Source organism: Lipophrys pholis (genome assembly GCF_963383615.2).
Source record: "Lipophrys pholis genome assembly, chromosome: 4".
Taxonomy (NCBI): Eukaryota; Metazoa; Chordata; class Actinopteri; order Blenniiformes; family Blenniidae; genus Lipophrys; species Lipophrys pholis.
In genome coordinates this window covers 26,845,031-26,863,397 of record NC_137637.1, presented here as the reverse complement: position 1 = coordinate 26,863,397, position 18,367 = coordinate 26,845,031, and the positions used below count along the sequence as shown (strand labels likewise).

The 18,367-nt window shown below is 41.1% G+C and overlaps 1 protein-coding gene across 3 annotated transcripts in view; it reads right to left on the bottom strand.

Moving 5' to 3' along the window:
- Positions 1 to 886: 886 nt before the first annotated feature.
- eya2 (EYA transcriptional coactivator and phosphatase 2) overlaps positions 887 to 18,367 on the bottom strand; it is a 30,038-nt gene continuing 12,557 nt past the window's right edge. For all 3 annotated transcript variants that reach the window (XM_080462241.1, XM_080462242.1, XM_080462243.1), the window contains exons 4-16: positions 18,066 to 18,177; positions 17,241 to 17,357; positions 12,791 to 12,867; positions 12,402 to 12,585; positions 11,924 to 12,060; positions 11,649 to 11,732; positions 6,571 to 6,660; positions 4,498 to 4,556; positions 3,549 to 3,709; positions 3,046 to 3,160; positions 2,796 to 2,917; positions 2,552 to 2,652; positions 887 to 2,075 (exon numbers count right to left, since the gene is read on the bottom strand). In XM_080462241.1, coding sequence (XP_080318367.1) covers positions 1,995 to 2,075; positions 2,552 to 2,652; positions 2,796 to 2,917; positions 3,046 to 3,160; positions 3,549 to 3,709; positions 4,498 to 4,556; positions 6,571 to 6,660; positions 11,649 to 11,732; positions 11,924 to 12,060; positions 12,402 to 12,585; positions 12,791 to 12,867; positions 17,241 to 17,357; positions 18,066 to 18,168 — 1,431 coding nt within the window. In that variant the 5' untranslated portion in view covers positions 18,169 to 18,177 and the 3' untranslated portion in view covers positions 887 to 1,994. The remainder of the gene's footprint in view (positions 2,076 to 2,551; positions 2,653 to 2,795; positions 2,918 to 3,045; positions 3,161 to 3,548; positions 3,710 to 4,497; positions 4,557 to 6,570; positions 6,661 to 11,648; positions 11,733 to 11,923; positions 12,061 to 12,401; positions 12,586 to 12,790; positions 12,868 to 17,240; positions 17,358 to 18,065; positions 18,178 to 18,367) is intronic.

The window sequence follows — 18,367 nt, the reverse complement described above, 5'->3', positions numbered from 1 at the left end:
TTGTTTACCATTCTCTAGGTGGTAAACAAATCGAACAAGTGCATGTAAATACATTTTTAGGAATTATTTTTGATGAAAAGCTCAGTTGGAAGCCGCATATAAATATCCTGAAGTCAAAATTAGCAAAACATTTTGGCATAATGTGTAAAATCAGATCAGTATTAGATCAAAATTCACTCAACTTAACTTCACATAACTTCCTCATTCTTCCATATCTGAGTTATGGTGTGGAAATATGGGGAGATCATTATAAAAATCATTTTTTTTACTTCAGAAGGCCATGAGACAAATTTGAGTTTTTTACTAGCAGATGATGGCAGTATGACAAAAATGTCTTTTAATGAAAACGCTTTTTTTGTATTGCTGTTTTCCAAAATTGTTTTGGTGTCATGCGCTCTTTCAGGCCTTTCACATTGCACTTCCAAGGTCATGACCTCAAATGGCATTATGACTGAAACTCATCATATGAGCCATTTTTCCAGTCACATGTGTGATTCCCCCAAGTTATCACATTTTTTCACCGGGCCCGATGACTGTTATGTATGTTTAGGCCTTTAAAAACGTGTTTTCCCATTATGAAAATGTATAAAACTTAATAATAATATTCTTTACAATGTCAATAGGTTCCTTTGGCACTTTCAGTGCTCGGAACCTAATAATAATAATAATAATAATAATTATCTTTACAATTTCAATAGGGTCCTATGCACTGACAGAGCTCGGACCCTAACTATTTCGTGTGATTATGGACTTTTATTATAGCTGTTTGCTTTATGCCCACTAGAGGGAGACATTTTTACACACCAAAAAACCGTCGCCTGTGTTGATTCTCTGAAAATGTTTTCAAACCTCATATTATCTACATGTAATTTACACCGCAATCGTTCGTCAATCATTCATTTATTTGTCAGTCAATCTGTCCTTTCAACAAGCGGCTGAGTTCTGTGACTATGTGCAATGAGATGACACTCAATTCAGCTTTCCCCACAATGCAATTAATTTATCTTTATTAATCTACTGTAACTGTCTGTCAAAACAAACTGACAATCAAGCATTATATACAAATGATAGCTAAGCAGACAGGCAGTGTAATCCGCACATGCACAACCACACCAGGTCATCTATATTACAAACAGGATATTAGGAAATGTAACCATGACAGAAAGGAAACAATATACAACCAAGTGTCAAAGGTAAAGAGCACCACCTGATAATAGAGGATCCTCAAGGCAACTTCTTATCAAACATTTTTACAAGCGCATAAATTTGGGCAAATTTGGGTGATCTTTCCTTTTTAATGCATAGCTCCAAAAACTAATGAAACCTGTAAGTGTGCTGGAAATCATACCAAAATAAATAACTTTTGTTTTAAGGGCACAATCCAGGCTATTCCGAATAGCTTCTAACTATGAATAAAATAGCTGATGCCAATCAGTTTTGCATAAGGCCGTTCTAAAATAATAGTGAAGGCAAATCTAGTTTTTCTATAAATTTGTTTTTAATAATATTGGCCAGTTTATTCTAAAAAAAAAACAAATAGAAAAAAAGAACACATTAATGCAAACAAACTGTTCACAAAACACAATCTAAGAATTCAGTGCAACAGTTTCTTTGTGTACTAAAGTGGGACACCATTTATATAAAGTTGAGATGAACACTTTTTTTTTTTTCTTTTTTTTTTAAACAAAAAAGACCTATAACCGTATTTATGAAGCTTTTTGGTCCTTTATTTTACTCTTGACTGTTCAATTTGGTCCGACACGTTTTCGCTTCATGTTTGGGAGTAAACGATATTCTGCAGCCTCGCTCCAGATGCCTCGCAGTTCCTGCTCAGCTGTGGTGTAAAACTGTCCGCCCGAGTGCACACTCAAAAAAAATGAAAACACCGACTCTGAATCAGTCTCCAGGGGCGCTTTCACCCTCTCGCTGTACTCAGGAGTTCAGGAGCTTCTCCTGGTTCAAGTGGGATAGCAACATTTGGCCGCCAGCGTCCTCTAGAGGTAGTCCAGCTCCAGTGCATGGCTCAGGGCCTCCAGATCAGCCCGACAGGACACCCTCCAGAATGGCATGTTCTTCTAAGAATACAAAACAGGTAGATTTATTGTGTGTTCACCATTTACACAATCGCCTTTAGACGCTTCACGGGGAGAAGAAATAAACGTGCAAAACTCAAAGTGGCGATAGTACAGAAGCTGAAGTGAAATATGTTTTATGGTGAGGATGAAGACTTTAACGTATGACAAAGTACATCTGGACGGCATGAAACAGCTTGCCCCTTCCCACTGCCAGATCCACACACACACACACACACACACACACACACACACACACACACACACACACACACACACACACACACACACACACACACACACCAAAAAAATAATAATATCAGATTTCAGTGCAAACATTATCTTTAAAAAAAAAAAAAAAAACGAGAAAAAATGCCGATATAAAAGCTCCAGGGACCGAGCGTGTAGTCAGGTTAACTGATTAGTTGTGGACTATTTTTCAGCAGTCAGAGTCATAAATAAAACAGATTGAGTTATACCTTCTTGGCCACGGTCTCCTCCTCGGCTCCGTCTCCGATCACTACATACACAGCCCTCCGACCAAACCTCTGAGACACGCGCTCAAAGCAACTCTCTTTGCCTGCAAGAAGTCAGACGGGAGGAATTATTAGGTGTAAGTGCCTTTAGTCAGATCGTATAGAAATGACAATTAATCTATAGACGCAAAATACCAAAAAAAAAGAAAAGAAATAGGTGACATTTCCTCAATCCTTATTTCCTCACCTGTCTTGGTGGCACTGTATATGTTCTCTATGGGGAAGGCTGAGCCCAGACCGTACAGCAACACTTTAGAGAGGGCGGGGATAAGCTGGGTGGTGGTCACCAACACGTTCACACAGTTAGGCCTGGGATAGAAAAAGACACACAGACTAAAACTTGGCACCTCTGATTACATACTTTGTACGGGAGGAATTGTGTTTAATTCTTACAGCATTGATGTGAAAAAAAAAAAATGAAAAACAGACAAACTGACCTTGAGTTAATGAGAGCCAGAGCTTTGAGTGCATGAGTCAACCACAGATCAGTCAGGACTTCCATCTCCCTCCTCAGCTGCAGCCACTCCTCCCGCTTGGGGCTGCCCAGCAAACCTGCATGCGAGCTCGACGGTCAGTTTGTGTGCAAAACGTGAAAGGCCTGTGACTTTCTTTGCAGTATTTAGTTTCGTTCTCTCGGCAGGCTATGCATCTACGGCGTCCTCAACCTCAGACGCAGAGTAAAAGCAGCCGGCAGTAATCAGTGGTCCGTATGCGAGCGCACAGCTTCGCCGTGACTCACCAAAACAAACAAACCTCACTGCTTTCTTTGAGCTTTTAATTATATCAACTTACTAATTTCTTGTGACTATTAGTGGTTTATATGTGCAAGGAAACCACACATGGACCAGCTCAGATTCAAATCAAAAAAAAAAAAAAAAAGCTGAGAGAGTCAAACATTTAGGCTTTTTTTTTTTTTTTTTTGTATAAACCAGGAACCTACCCCCAACATTGTTCTTGTATGTGTTGTAGACCTCCTTGACCCTGCGGTATCGGAAAGCCAGTTTCCTCATCCAGTCCACCCCTCCGTGGACTCCAGACCCCAGGCACAGAGAGCCGGCTCCTGCTGGGCTCTGAAAGCCATCCGACCCAAAGTTGTAAGTGCTGAAGGATCACAATACAGGAAACAGTCAGGATATAGATTATAAAGTCAACGTCCGCATTTTTTCCTACTATGCTACAGCACTAATATCAGTCTTTCAAAAACGTGCTCGATAAGAATCTTGAGAAATAGTCCCCCTTCCAGGAAAATATTTTCTGGTTGTGGGAAAGAGAAAATGTAAGATCAAAGTTAAAAAAAAGTATTTTTTAACTTTGAAAGTATTGTCAAAGCAACAAATAAAACCCCTTTAAAATATGATTGAAGCTGTGAATGAGCCTGTTTTTGAAGAAAAAAAAAAAAAAGCACATGCAAAGAGCATGACTTAGATAAATAGAAAAACATATTTGAGTGAAATGGGCCAAGTTCAATAAAATAAATACGTCAAAAAGTACTTTGGTACAGTCTGGCTTTTTCTCAAATCACTCTTAAAAGTATCCTAAAGTGCTTCAACAAGTTTATGCAATAAAACGTCTGGACCGAGGGAGACAGAGGGAATGAGAAAGAGATATTCTGACGAGAAATGAAAGCGTCGGATAATCCCGTGACATATTATATGGCTGTGGAAGTCGGGGGGAAAAATAAAAGACATGCACATGCTTGCATGCATGAGCACGCACGGATGCACACAAATGCTCACACTCTCCGTCTCATCTCCCTGCTTTTTTTTTTCTTTCTTTTCTCTAAAACCCAGAGGGCAAGTCTGGTTCACGAGCCACAGCAGAAATGTCACCGTCTCTCAGCGGAGCTCCAAGTACAGTAACACAGTGGGGGGGCGGGGGGGGGGGCTTACCTCAGGTCCTGTCCATTGTCGTCTGACGCCACGTCATCAATATGAACCTGGTCACATTCCTGGGAAATGAAAAGGAGAGTGGATATATCAAGAGATCCATTTCAGAGTGAAGCCCTGTACAGGCAGGTCTCCTCACTGTAAGGGAGCCTCCGGGAGAGACGGCACGACCCAAATAAAAAAAAGAAAAAAAAAAAGGGAAGAGATAAAATAAAAGACAAGGAAGGAGGAAATAAGATATTATGACACGGGACTGCGAGGCGCCGGAGATTCAAGACAGTCAACATGGTGGCGTATAACCACAAAGTAATTAAAGTAAATGTGCTTTTTTTTTATTGTTTATACTGTCCATATAGCGTAGTTCTTCTAAAGAATGGCTCATTGTCTTTAGCAAAGAGCATTAGTGTGCGTGTTTTTCCTCCCGATTGGATGTTCATGCAACCAAGCAAAGTTCCGGAGTCTAAACCACACTGGAACTTAAACACGTGGCTACACACAAAACACCTTCAGCAATATGTAGTTAAAGCATGGACTTAAAAACCGTTAAGATTTAAACTGTAGGGGGGGGGGGAAGTCAGTCATCATGAGCTAACAAAAAATGAAGCACCATAGGACCCCTAACGAAAGTCTCTGTCTCATGCAAAGGTCCATCCTCAACCCTCGAAATTCCATCTTAATGTGCGTGCAACACACATACAGTGGCGCGCACGTAGCCGCACAGAGTCCTAGTCCGAGTATAACTCCTAACTGTCACGAAATGACCCAGGACAGGGAGCGTGTCCTATCGCCTTTCACTCGTCCAGACAGAGACGCTACCTCATCTTCTTTACGTTGCAGCATAACTCAATTCCCCCGGGGGCCGCAGCCCACCTCCCACTCAGGTGTCATCTGCCTGCGCAGAGCTGCAACTTGCTTGCTGCCCCTCACAGTGCAAGTGACTCCAGAGCACAGCCATACGGAAACGTTGGAGCAGCGTCTACCAAGAGAATTTTTTTTTTTTTAAATTCAAATAAAAGACCGTGAATTTTGGAAATGTTTATTTTTTTCTTAAATCAGGAAAATTCAATGTCCGAGGTCGTACTGACAATTGAGGTCCTACGATTATGGCAACAGCACGTGTAACCACTGGCGCAGCTACTGACATAGTAGGGACAAGATAATTGCACCTCAAGACTTAAGGGGAGTCGTCAGCCTGCTGTAGAATGGAGCTTTAGAGCTTTACGGGTTTCTGACAACAAAAGAGAGGATAAAAACTGGATCTGCAAATGGCTTTGTTGGCTCCTTTCCCTTCTCTGAGACCGTTCCCCCCCCCCCCCCTCCCATTTGACTAATTTTTCCTCTTGGATACTCAGACACACACCTACAATTACAGCACAAAGTGTACTTGTTCTGTTTCTCCATGTTCCCCTTTAATCTTTTTTTTTTTTTTCGTTTCTTAGTCAGAACGAGAAAGAGGAGCGAGTTTCTTTCACTTTTATTTTCAGGAGTCATCGCTTGTAGAAGCTGCGTTGATACGAGGGATCCATTCGAGTGGATTGTTAAGAGTGTCTGTAAGGTCTAAATGTGGAGCACTTATTCCACCGACTCTGTCCTTTTAATATGCTGTGCTGTCACTACAGGGAAAAAAAAAAAAAAGTTAGGAAAATGCCGTAGAAAGAATTAATAGAGGATAGATGTTGTGTGAGGGGACGTTCACAACGACTGCCAGTGTGCGTTACGCCAGGTACGAAAACAGCACCCAAATGTCAAACCTCCTGCTCGGGTGTTACAGGGAAGGTTTTTCTGGTTCGCCGTTTGCCAGCGCACACTGCCGAGTATGTTCAGACTGCGGCGGTTTTCCAGCTCCGCTGGAAACTTTCGCAAATAATGAAAAATAGTAAGATTCAGTGGCATGTGAGGACAAGGCAAAGTATTTAGGTTGGTGAGGAGTTCTGAAGTCGGGTTGAAGAATCCAGCTGGACAAAACGACTTGTCAATCGCACAAGGCGTGAAAGGCTTCTGTGTGAATTTCGCATTGGGTCATGGATGACGATTCAAATTTGAAAAAAAAAAACAAACAAAAAAAAACAAACTCACCTCCAGATCGTTGAAGAAGAGTCGCGAGTCGGCAAGATTGAAGATCATTTCTTCCATCCACAAACCCAGAGACACGGCCTTTGAAGAGTCCTGATGCACACGACGACACAGCGAAACAAACACTGATGAGTTTTAACTGTAATCAATCCAAACATGCAAACTGTCGGTTCCTTCTGTGGACCGGATCCATTTACGGAGATCTGGTGCGGCGAAATGAGGTGGCATTGTGAAGGGGAAGAAAATCCCTGCAGCTGGTTACAATTACTGGCAGCCTATTTGTCTTTGATGCATTTGAATACAAGTACACAAGCAGTGGTGGCAAAAGTACACATTTTCCAGCTCAGTGGAGGTATGGATACTTTTGTAAAAATTTGAAAAAAGAACTGGAACAATTGACATACTGATTCAAAACTGCAATACTAAGCAGAGGTCGCCACAAAGTATTTATACTCCATTAGGTTAATACTGAAGTAGATTTCGCAGGTGTTAATACTTTGAATGCTGATTTTTCTGGTGTCTTTTTTGCCGTTACCCTTCTTCATTTGAACGGAAATATCGGTACGTTCTACTCCAGACATGTTTAAGACTTCCGCGTTTCAAGCTCGACGGACGAACAGTGATCTGTACCTAAGCTGCGGGAGTTGACAATCGAGTCGAGTGATTAAGTTACATAAACAAAAGAAGACGAACCAAAGTTAAAACAAAAAAAAAAAAAAAAAAAAAAATTTTTTACTTAAAAATATGATACAACTTCAATCATGCTGATTCGGCTTGTATTTCCACTAGGACAATATTAGTATTACAATAGTTTCAACGTGTGCATACATAATTGTGTATATAATCCCTGCCACCACCACAACCAAGAAATATTCAACATGCCTTAAAGCTATAAAGTTTATATAACTAAATTTGGCTTTTTCCTTTTTTATAATTGAGCACATTTCAGAACCTTTACTTTGGTAAAAAGTTGAATCAATCCTTTCAAACAAAAATTGACTTTCTTTTTAAACAGATGTATCCATAGTTCTACCTCAGTAAAGAAAGTAGATACTGGTAAATTAGGGAATTAATGTCGGTTCTTACAGCTGATAAAGTCAAATATTTATTCTGAATAAATACAGATCGAGACGTTTTTCCACTGAATATGCTCCATTCAAAATGTTCCGGGTAAGTCAATATTGGACTTCACAGTCATGACAATCAAGGTAATATTTAATAAAAGCACTCCATCAATTTAAATGAAACAATCATTGATGTTAAGAAGACACACACACGCACACACCAAAAAATTCTAACTAAAAATCATTAATCATTTAGACTTAGAACATATAATGCAATTAAAATGGAACCCTTCCAAAACTGGATTTAAGTATAAACTCTAAGTGGGGAACCTGAGAAAATACGGCTTGGTAACATTCACTACAGTAGATTTAAATAAAAAAAAAAACTAAATAAATTGCATTTGTTGTTTGATCAAACAGTCAGTTTGTTGAGCAAGTGAATATAATTATAAAATAATAATAACTTTATTAATAGAGCGGGGTTCAGACATAAAACGCTTCACAATTTAAAAAAAGAAGGGGAAAAATATAAATTCAAATTTAACACCATCATATGAAAGGATGAGATTAGTCTGGGTTTAAACCTGTCTGGCATTTAGTCCAGAGCAGCCGCCTGCTTTGTCTCACTAAACGACCTTCATCCACTTCCTCTGCAAACTGGATTGACGTAAACAGGTTTCAGGGAGAGGCAAGAGTGATTATTTATCTGTCAGTCAAACTCCTTGCTTATTATTATCTTCATTATGTCTTTGCAGACTTATTTGCTTGGCTCTCTGTAATCCAACTGCTCTGCTCCGGCGTTCTTCCTCGTGTTTCATTCCACTGAATTCAAAGTGATCAACATAAACGTATTTATTCACTTAGAACCTTCCGTTACTTATTAGCCTGCGTTGCAGCAGTATTTTTGTTCTTAATATTTTACCGTAATAGTCGTTTTCTGTTTGATTGTCATGGAGTTTGCAGGCATATGCAAATAGTTTGCGCTTTTAGTTTATGTGTGTTATGCAGGTGGTGTTGGTGGAGGACATTCTAAAATCATGTACAATGGGAGAGCGCCTGTAAAACACAGAAAAACGGATAATTAAGTCCAACAAAAAGAAGCCACAATTTTCACCACCTCTATCATACCATCCTGATTTTTGATATTATAATCTGCCTGCTCTCTCGTTTGACGTCCACAAGAAAGCCGGTGTCTGTTTCACAGGAGCCGTTTCACCGTTTCTCTCCACGACGGAGAGGCAGACGAGACTCAAGTGTGCAGATAAGATGCAACACGCGTGAAAACAGATAGCCGCGACAAATTTGTGTATGAGCCAACGCTAATTCTTTGAGAAACCGAGCTGGATAAATGCACCATTATTACCAAACCTGCCTCAGAATCGGCGTAACACCATATGTGGTAGACGATGCCTAATTTCTACTCTATGCTCAAATGTCCTTTGATGAACATCTAAAACTGTAAAGTAAAGACAGTTAAAATGCGACCTCCACTACCGTCCACTTTTAATCCAAAATTTATTAATAGAATAGAATAGAATAGAATGCCTTTTATTGTCACATGTACAGGTACGGTGAGATTAAAAAGAACTCCAGTGACAGTGCAGCAGTTAAAAAGGGCAGAATATAGTGCAAGAAGGAGGGTGGGGGGTGTAGGGGGTAAGGTGCACGGTCCAGTCCTGTGAACGGTACAGAGTGTATTTACAGGGGTACAGAGTATTAAACTAATAAATTCACCCTGCAGAGATCACGACTACATACAAACGATCACACACGCTCACGTTCTCGCAGACGAGTACGTTCAAAATCTCTAAATCAGCCTCAAATGGACGCTTTCGGTCTGTGGGAGGAAACTGAAGTCCGCAAGAAAACCCCCCAATGTGCACAGGGCAAACATGCAAACAGCACGCAGACAGCTCCGCCAAGCCCTGCCACGCTCAAATCTCTTGCCATCGTGTGCGATCAACCTCAGCCCTGTGCGGCCCCCACCTCCACTAAATCGCCACTGGATACCTGCAATGGATTAAATAACTTAAAAACAGGTATCATAGATGCCGCTTATGTACAACACGATGAATTATCTAGTCTTTCGCATTTTTTCTCCTCCTCACACACCGCCGCAGAACTCCTTCTCTCTGGTGGAGAGATAAACCAAATAAACACCCAGGTGTTGCGTTAAAATAACTTCACTCGTGTTTTTTAATAATAAAATTGTAAATCATCGCGCAGAGAAACACATTAATCATGACGTGCAGGCAGCCGGGCTGGCAGGCGCTGTGGGCGTGCTGGGGTTGGAGACTACAAAAGCAGGTGTGTGTAGTATGTGAGGTGTATTGTTTTTGATGGAAGCGTTGGCTCGTCTCTGACAGCCGGACGGGCTCAGCAGAGAAGTGTCAGCCAAAGGTGAAGGTTTGATTAGCGCGTTTGAATTGACAGGCAGGGCTGTCTCCTTACTCAGAGAGGGGAAAATGAGCCCTAATGACACAAATAAAGTAAATGGTGGTAATTACAATACGGCCGGCTCCAAAAGAGGGTGTGAGAGAGGTAATTGAGGATAAAGGGCAAAGAAAGTTCAGCAGGAGGAACAGGGAGTGAAAGGATGGCAGCGAGGAGAGGACGAGGGGGGGGGTTGTTCAGATGAATGGAAAGGATGATGAAGGAGGGGTTAAAGGCTTAGGGAAGGATTGTTCTGTAAGTCTCATGATTGAAATGATTATTGGTAATCACCTTTCTCTCAACACAACGGCGGCTACTATAGAGGATGCATAATGCCTCGTTAATTTAATCCCACAGGAGAGAAAAAAAAAAAAAAAAAAAGAGGTTGAAAAGGTTTTCATGCTGGGGACTGTTTGATCTGAAAGACGGACTAGAACAGAGGATTCACACGCCAGAGGACAGACTGGGATTCTGTGTGATAGATGAGCTTGGAATAGCTGTTTTAGGAGGAGGGGTCGGCTCCTCATGCGAGTCCCCGCTCACCTTTGGCTCGTCAGGCTGGCGAAAACAAGTGTCTTTCAACACCCCCATTAGTCTTCCCTGAGACTGGGCCCATACTTGCCTTTACATGGGTCCAAACATTTGTTAATGATAAGCGTTGGAAAAAAAAAATATCTGATCCAATGGGAAGAGTTCAGAGGTAATTAACGCCAGGAATGAGTGCACTGTCTGTAGAGGATGAGTTACCTGCATATAAAGCAGGGAGGAAACAGGAAAAAAAACAAAAACGCTAGTTCATAAACTGCCCGGGCCTGCTGGGCTGTTAATCTGTTTTTTTGCATTTAATTCCTCTGCTGCATGGCCAAGTTTTGATGTCAGAGTGTGTCCAATGGAGCTTCCCTCAATCCAGCAGTGAGGTGTTTGGCTGATGGGAGGAATCAGGAATTTTTGGCACATGAGTCACATTTCAACACATCCATAGAGTCAAACTCACTCCTCTCTCTCTTTCGATCTCTCTCTCTTTCGCCCCCCCCCCCCCCCCCCCATCTGAGGCAGAAAGGAAAGAAAAAGAAACAACGGCATGCATAGCCTGCCGGGGGCTGAACCGATCAGAAAATGCTGCACTCAAACTCCCGTCAGCCTTGTGTCAGCCCGCAGGGGGACCGTGAGAATTCAAAACACTGATCCCTGGCCAAAAACAAGAAACGCACCACTGTCCGCCCCTCGTCAGCTGCCTGTCTGTTATGTAAAGGTCCTGCAGGCTGTCAATCACGCCGCAGGTTGTCGAGGTAGCCAAACAGCCCCGGTGCATTATGAAAAGAAACAAGAGGGCAGAAAGGCAAAACAGCCAGCGTGTGAAAAAGCTCAGGGATGAGACTCAGAGGTCATGGATTTGTCTCACGCAGCCAAAACCTTGGACTCTTAGTCAAATAAGCACTTGGCCACTAAGACAAAAGGTGATTATAAGAGGATCTTCTGCCACCCACTTGCTGTTATTACCTGTTGTCAGAGTGCGATTGTGCGCAGCACGTTCTTCTTACAATAAATGACAACAGGAGGGGGGGGGGTTTCACGTCTTCTTACCTTGCCAAATCGCGAGGAGAAAGTTCCCGTGAGGAGCGAATGGAAAATGATGATGGTTTCATCCAGATCCCAGATAAACACTCGCTGTAGTGAAATAACAGATATGTAATGTTAACCACATGACAGCTTATGTGTGTGTGACTGTGAAAGATAGAGAGAGAGAGAGAGAGAGAGAGAGCGAAAGATAGAGAGAGAGAGAGAGAGAGAGAGAGAGAGAGTGAAATACTGTAGAGAAAATACAGATAATTTCCAACACCATGTGAGTGTTTGTTTACCTCTATATCTGAGTCCAGAGGTGGTGCCGGGTCACTGACTCTTTTTCTTCCTCTCAACTTGCCGTCTGATCCCCTCCGTGTCGGGACGCCCTCCTCTTTGCCTGGCGTGGTCGGGCTGGGAGGCGGGTGGTACTCTCCTAAAACATACGTGCAAAAAAAAAAAAAGCTGCTCATCAGTCTTTATGTGACAATAAATTGTCTGTAAACTTTATAAACTTCTTTTATATTTTACAGAGTGAGAACAAAGAATACAAAATAGTAAAATTCATTACAAAATAAAAATGCTGAATCCATTAGTCTCTGCCAGAGATGGAAAAAGTTTTCACTTTTTTTTTTTTTTTTTTTTTTTAACTTGAGTGGAGGAACAGACTCTTCTGGAAAAAAAAAAAAGTCTGACTTACTACATCAACTTTATTAAATGAAATATTCTCATGGTATATAGATACAACGTAGAGTATACTTGAAGCCGAAAGCTTACCTGTGTGTGACTCTGGGCTGTGATTGGGCATCATAACGGGGTGTTCCGGGTGCTGATAGGCTAAAGGAGCCGTGATGGCAGCGGGGCTGATGTTGCTGCTGGTTAGGTACGGGCTGTTGTAGTGATGTGAGTTATAATATGGGGAATATTGACTCTGGCTGTAGCTTGAATATGGTGAAAACTCCTGATAAGACAAACAGGATTATGTCAGTATTAGTCAGTGCCGTCAATACTTCCACAACATAATCAACAGATCGCACCACGGGGATGGTAGGTTCTGGCAAAACAGCTCGCTTCATATTTCACGCCTTGTAGGAAGAACAAAATTCAGAAATAGAAATTCCCTCCTTAAGATGATAGTGAACAATCTGTGTCAGGATACGACTCACTTGTTGGGAGGGGTTGAATGGGGTTGAACTCGAGATTGCATGGGTGCCTTGAAAAATCCCTGACGAAATGCCAGCACCTGAGAAACCATGGGGGGAGAAAAAAATGTCTAATTTCAAGGTAATAACTGAGCAGTATTAAAAAAAAAAAAACTCCAGATGAAATGTTGGATGTCACTCTGTTCCGTCTTGCACTGATAGATCAACCTCAGATATAATGTCCTATCATCTCGTGTGATCTGTGAAGATGTGTGGAGGAAGCACTGTGCCGTACCTTTGACTCCTTCCTCTGTGACAGCTCAGTGCTGCAGGAGCTTACGGTCTGATTTATGATTGACACGACAATACAGGTGGGAAAGTCTGCAGAACCTGCTGGCGCTGCTCTGGGAAGCTTCTAATCTAATCAAGCCAAGGCAGGAATGTCTTCCTCGGAGCAACTTCGTCCGATTCTGACGCCGTCTCTCCTCGCATCTTGCAAACGTAAACTCCTTGTCTAATTTATTCTCCTTTACTCTCAACCACCTCCCCCTATGACAATAGACACACAATGCTGCTCTTTATTTCAATTTGCTTAAAGTCTTAAAAGGATGCGAACTGAATAGAAGTGAAACGTGAAGACGAGCAGGCCACGCGCCAAAGAGGAGCCAATGAACTTTTGACATGAAACGATGAAGGGGCGTATTGTGTATGGCTTCTGGTGGCGGTAATCTAACTTCCCATCGGCTTCATGTAAGATTATTCCATTTTAAGGGGCTCACAAGCGGGGCAGTAGATGATTTACAGTAGTCAGGAATCAAGCAGAAAGCATCTCGATGTGAGGCTCAGTGGGGCTTTAAACAGTCTTAACATCAGCTCACAGTAACCTAAAGCGACTTGGCTTTTGCATGTCGTCACAAAACTAAATTACCTGAGTCGTATGAAGCATATTGATTGTGCTCAGTAGCATTTTGAAAAATCGGACCAGATCTTTCAGTCTAAACCACAAATGTCAGCGTTGTGTGGGGGAAAAAAACAGTTTGAAATCTGCAAATGTATAGGTGGAAGTAACAGGTGGACTCCTCCGAGTTCCAATCGAGATTTCTTTTTTCAGTGAAATTTTCCCATATAGAGACAGATTATCACACTGTTATTGATACATTAAAAAATATTGCTTCAAAGTATATAAATTCATGAGCTAAAGAAGGCCTTCGGGGTTTTTAACATTCTGATTGTTAGTGGGGCTGAACAATATATTGTTGAATTTATTGTCATTGCGATATCAACATCTACAATAATCATAGTGCAAAAGAACGATTCAATTCTAACAGATTATATGTTTTCATGACGGAGATGGTTCAATTGTATCCAAGAAGACAAGGCGCACTCATATTTAGAAGTTCAAATCACAAAGTACAGAGAAATGAACATTGTTTGTTTAAGAGTTTGTCTTTTTTCAAGTCATATTGTTGTTGCATAACTCCACATCATCACATATTGCAGGCTAATACAACGAAGCCCTAAAAGTTATCAACTTATTCTTTTGGCTGGTACATGAACTGAACCACATTCACGTGTTGATAAAATGAAAAACAGAAATGTAGAATGTAAAAAAAAAAAAGAATTCTAAAGACTTGATTTATCCATGGCTGTGTAAGAGAACATCGTTTAACTTTTTTGAAGTCGCATCAAGAGGCGGTTATTAAGACATATTGGATTAGTTACTGATCTGGATGGTTGTGTGTATTTGAAGTGTATTCAAACATAAAACAGATCGAATTGCATTCATAAGAAACTGTATTGTTTTCACCTGCACTGTTTATTCAGTGGGTGGTTCTGGTAAAATGCTGAAAGCTGCAGTTTGCTTACAGTAATTACAAGTGATGATTCATTAGATGACTTAGTGTCGGTGATAAACTCACCTTGTTAATTTTGACTGCAAACTACATGACAAATTGCTTAATCTTTCCTTCTTTGACGTGTCCAAAACCAACCAGATTTTTAAATTTTTTTTTTAACTGAAGATTGATTTCCTCATGTCGACTATCCGTCATTTTATGAATCCAGAATTGCTTTTCCCCGCTCCGCAATTCTTCTCAAGACAAACGTGCACTACAAACAGAAGAATGATGACTCCCTGGAAGAATCGCTCTGAAACTTTTCTGGACAACACAACAGTCTTTAGAGTGACTGAATGAGAAATACAGCAGGTCTCTGGAGTAAACCCATAAATGCTCCCATAGTCCTCATTTGGCTTCTTTTGTCCACATTTTGAGGGTATATTCGAGTTGTGTGTGTGTGTGTGTTGTGTACAGTGTAATGGATGACATGGAAACATTCTGAAATCCTACAAACATTTGGATGTTGTGGCAGTTTATTACTGTTTGAAGTTTGCAGTTAATGATTTATGCATAAAAATATTCAAACAAATGTATTTTGTTTGGGAACAACATCCTTCAAACTCAAACTACACTTTGTTAAAAAACTGTTTGTTGGTTCAGCAGCGGTGCTCCAACAAAGCTAAGTCACTGAAGACTTTACGGTTTATAAGAAGTCTCATCAAAAGTGTGTTTACATGAATATTTACATTCCCGACTAATGTCTCACATGTGAATATTGTCTTAAAAAGAAAGTAATATGGAGAAAAAAAAAAAAAAAAAAAAGAGAACAGAATTGGCTGGAGAAGGGTGAAAACTGATTGATCTGTAGTCAGGGGGTGGCTGGAAGACGATCAAACGATCAGATTCATTTTGGATGCCCCAAACAATCTTTAAAAAAGATTACAAAATCATCTGCTGAAAAAAGACCACCTACAAAATAAAAGCTTTCTTAAGCTCTCTGTCAAGTGAGGAACTTAAACAGTATGTGGAAATAAAAATGTATGTTCTGATGTTTCAAGCTATTTTTTTTGTGTGTGTTTTTACAAAGTATTATATTGAAAACCACAGATTGGCTTTGCAAGAGAACAATGCCTGAAAGACAACTTTCAATGCATTAACTCCTAATAGTAAATAAGCTTAAACGAGAATCAAAAAGCTGAATGAGTCCCATCGTTGCTGAAAGGTGTTGACGGCTGGATGATTTTCGCCTGTGAATACGTGTAATAATAGTGATGATAACGACTATGATCACAACTATGGAAGTGATGATTCAAAAACCACTTAATGATCTCAGTTATTCGAGGAAACACCATCTGCTGTCTGTTTATCTTGTTGTTTAATAGACTACTAAAGTCAGAGCCAAATTAAATAAAATAAAAACAACATTTTGTCAGATGACTTTCATTGGTGTGTTTTTCTTGGCGACGAGCGATTATCCTGATATGTAGGTCAACATTATGACAGTCATGACAACTATACAGTAATTAAAGTCTCAATATGTTAATATATTGGATTATATTGTACTTAAAAATCATCTTTTGAGCCTTTAAACTTTTGGAAGACGCATTTTTTGGGACATATTGACATCTTTAGGGTCATAATGAACAGTGAAATGGAGAGATTAAAGTTGTAATATAGAAATAGTCAATTGGAATGCAGGTTTTTTTTTTCATAAATTGGTGTGAAGGTGCAAAAAATACTTCAAAAAGTAGACGGATATAAAAGAGAGAACCAATATATCAATATGTATATGGCTATTTTATCGTATCACTTGCACTAGCTGCACTCCCGAGTCAAGCGGTCAACGATTCCTTCTTACAGTTCGGTCCCGTTCGGTCTCCTTTGTCTCGTCCATACACTGGAAACGGCTCGTCTACCCCTGAATCTACTCTCCCCTCCGTCGAATGCCCCTTAACCTCTACCCTCTCACACACAAGGTCAATTTCGCGCTGGTTTTCAAAGCCATAAAGTTGCAGTGAGCGAGTCATGCTTTGGGCGCCGGATGACTGAGGAATGTGTATGGCGCAGACACACAGAGTCGCACACACACACACACACACACACACACACACACACACACACACACACACACACACACACACACACACACACACACACACACACACACACACACACACACACACACACACATACACACACACACACACACACACGTGTGGGCAGGGAGCTGCTCACACTTACATGCGAACCACATCTTTATCTTGGTGCATTTGGGCCTTCTGCCCATCTCTTTGTTGTGCACATATTACTATCTTTTCCTCTCCCCTCCCTCGGCTTGTCTCCATGTTTTTTCACACTCTCGTTTTCTTCAGAGAAAACACATAAGCGGTCGCATGCTGTGTTGTTGGTCTGAGTGGAGAAAGGGGGCCTGACCCCGAGAAACGAGGAGGGGTGTGGAGACTTTTGACGCCAGGAGTCCAGACCGCAGCTAATGGAGAACAGGTGTGGCGGAGAGGGAGAGGAGAGGAGAGGAGAGGATGGAGGCAAGGGGGAAGCTCAACGTGGACGGAGGGTCGGTGAGCTGTTGTGTGTGTGACGGTGCGTCCCAAAGTCCACACCATGCGTTTCGTACTAACCGTGTGTGTGAGAGTAGCTGTAGAGACTTTGACTGGGGGGAGTGCTGCTGAAGTTTGAGTATCCCAGTAATCCCGTCTGTCCTGGAGAGTGACTAAGACCATCCTCTGTTTTAATGTCTGCAATAGAAAAAAAAAACAACAAAAAAAAACAGCAGAAGATTTATGTTTCCTTCTTGATGAATGCAACAAACATTCAGTCCTGTAAGATAATATTAGTATAATTTGATTCATTGATGTAAAAATCGGTCCCCGAAGCAGTTATTACAGTAAACAACGTTTGCGCGAGCTCCCACTTTGATTGCGTCGGCGATACAGCAAGCCGTGTCTTGCATGGGCTCACACGCTGATTGGCTGAAAGGTGGCAGGGCATGCGAGACTTACAATATGCAAAACCCTCTGCTCTGCCAGTTTGTTTGCCAGCTTATATCTTGGGCGTGCCAGCTGTGATCGCCAACTTTGACCTGAACATAATCTATCTCTGCGGAACAAAGTGCCAGTTTCTTGTATATAAAACAAAATGTCAGTCATCTGTCTCCTTCCCCTTCATGTACCCCTCGTGTCTCCGTTGTTGTTTTGTAATGTGAGTTTGGTACATGAACGCGACTGTATTTGGTTCAACTTCTGAAGGGGACCGGGTTGTTTTTTCTACCTTGCTATTTACATCATGAAAAAAAAACAGAGAGAGAAAGAAGCAACATGGACACAAAATCTTTGCTGTAAATAAATTTGACATTTAGTTGTGCATTTCTGCCTTCCCATTACATTATAAGCAAGTTTTGCTTTTGAGGGTTGATTTCAAAATAATGCATGATTGTTTGCACTTACTGTACGATGGCATGCTGTAGCCCTGTGTGTGGTGAGTGTACGGTGTGTATGGTCCTGCAGGCTGGAGGGCAGGACTGTACTGAGTCTGTCCATATGCAGCCATGGCACTGATCTGAGAGAAGGAAGAAAATGAAGGAAGAAATCTTTGGTAACAAGCTCTTCTTTGTTTTTGAAATCACCCAAATATGCTTCCTTTTTTTTTTTTTTTTTGGTCACGTTAAAAGTGACTTGCCAGTTGAAAACTTTCCATTCAAACAAAAGCAAAGAAGATAAAAATAAAAAAAAATCATTAAAAACAAAGA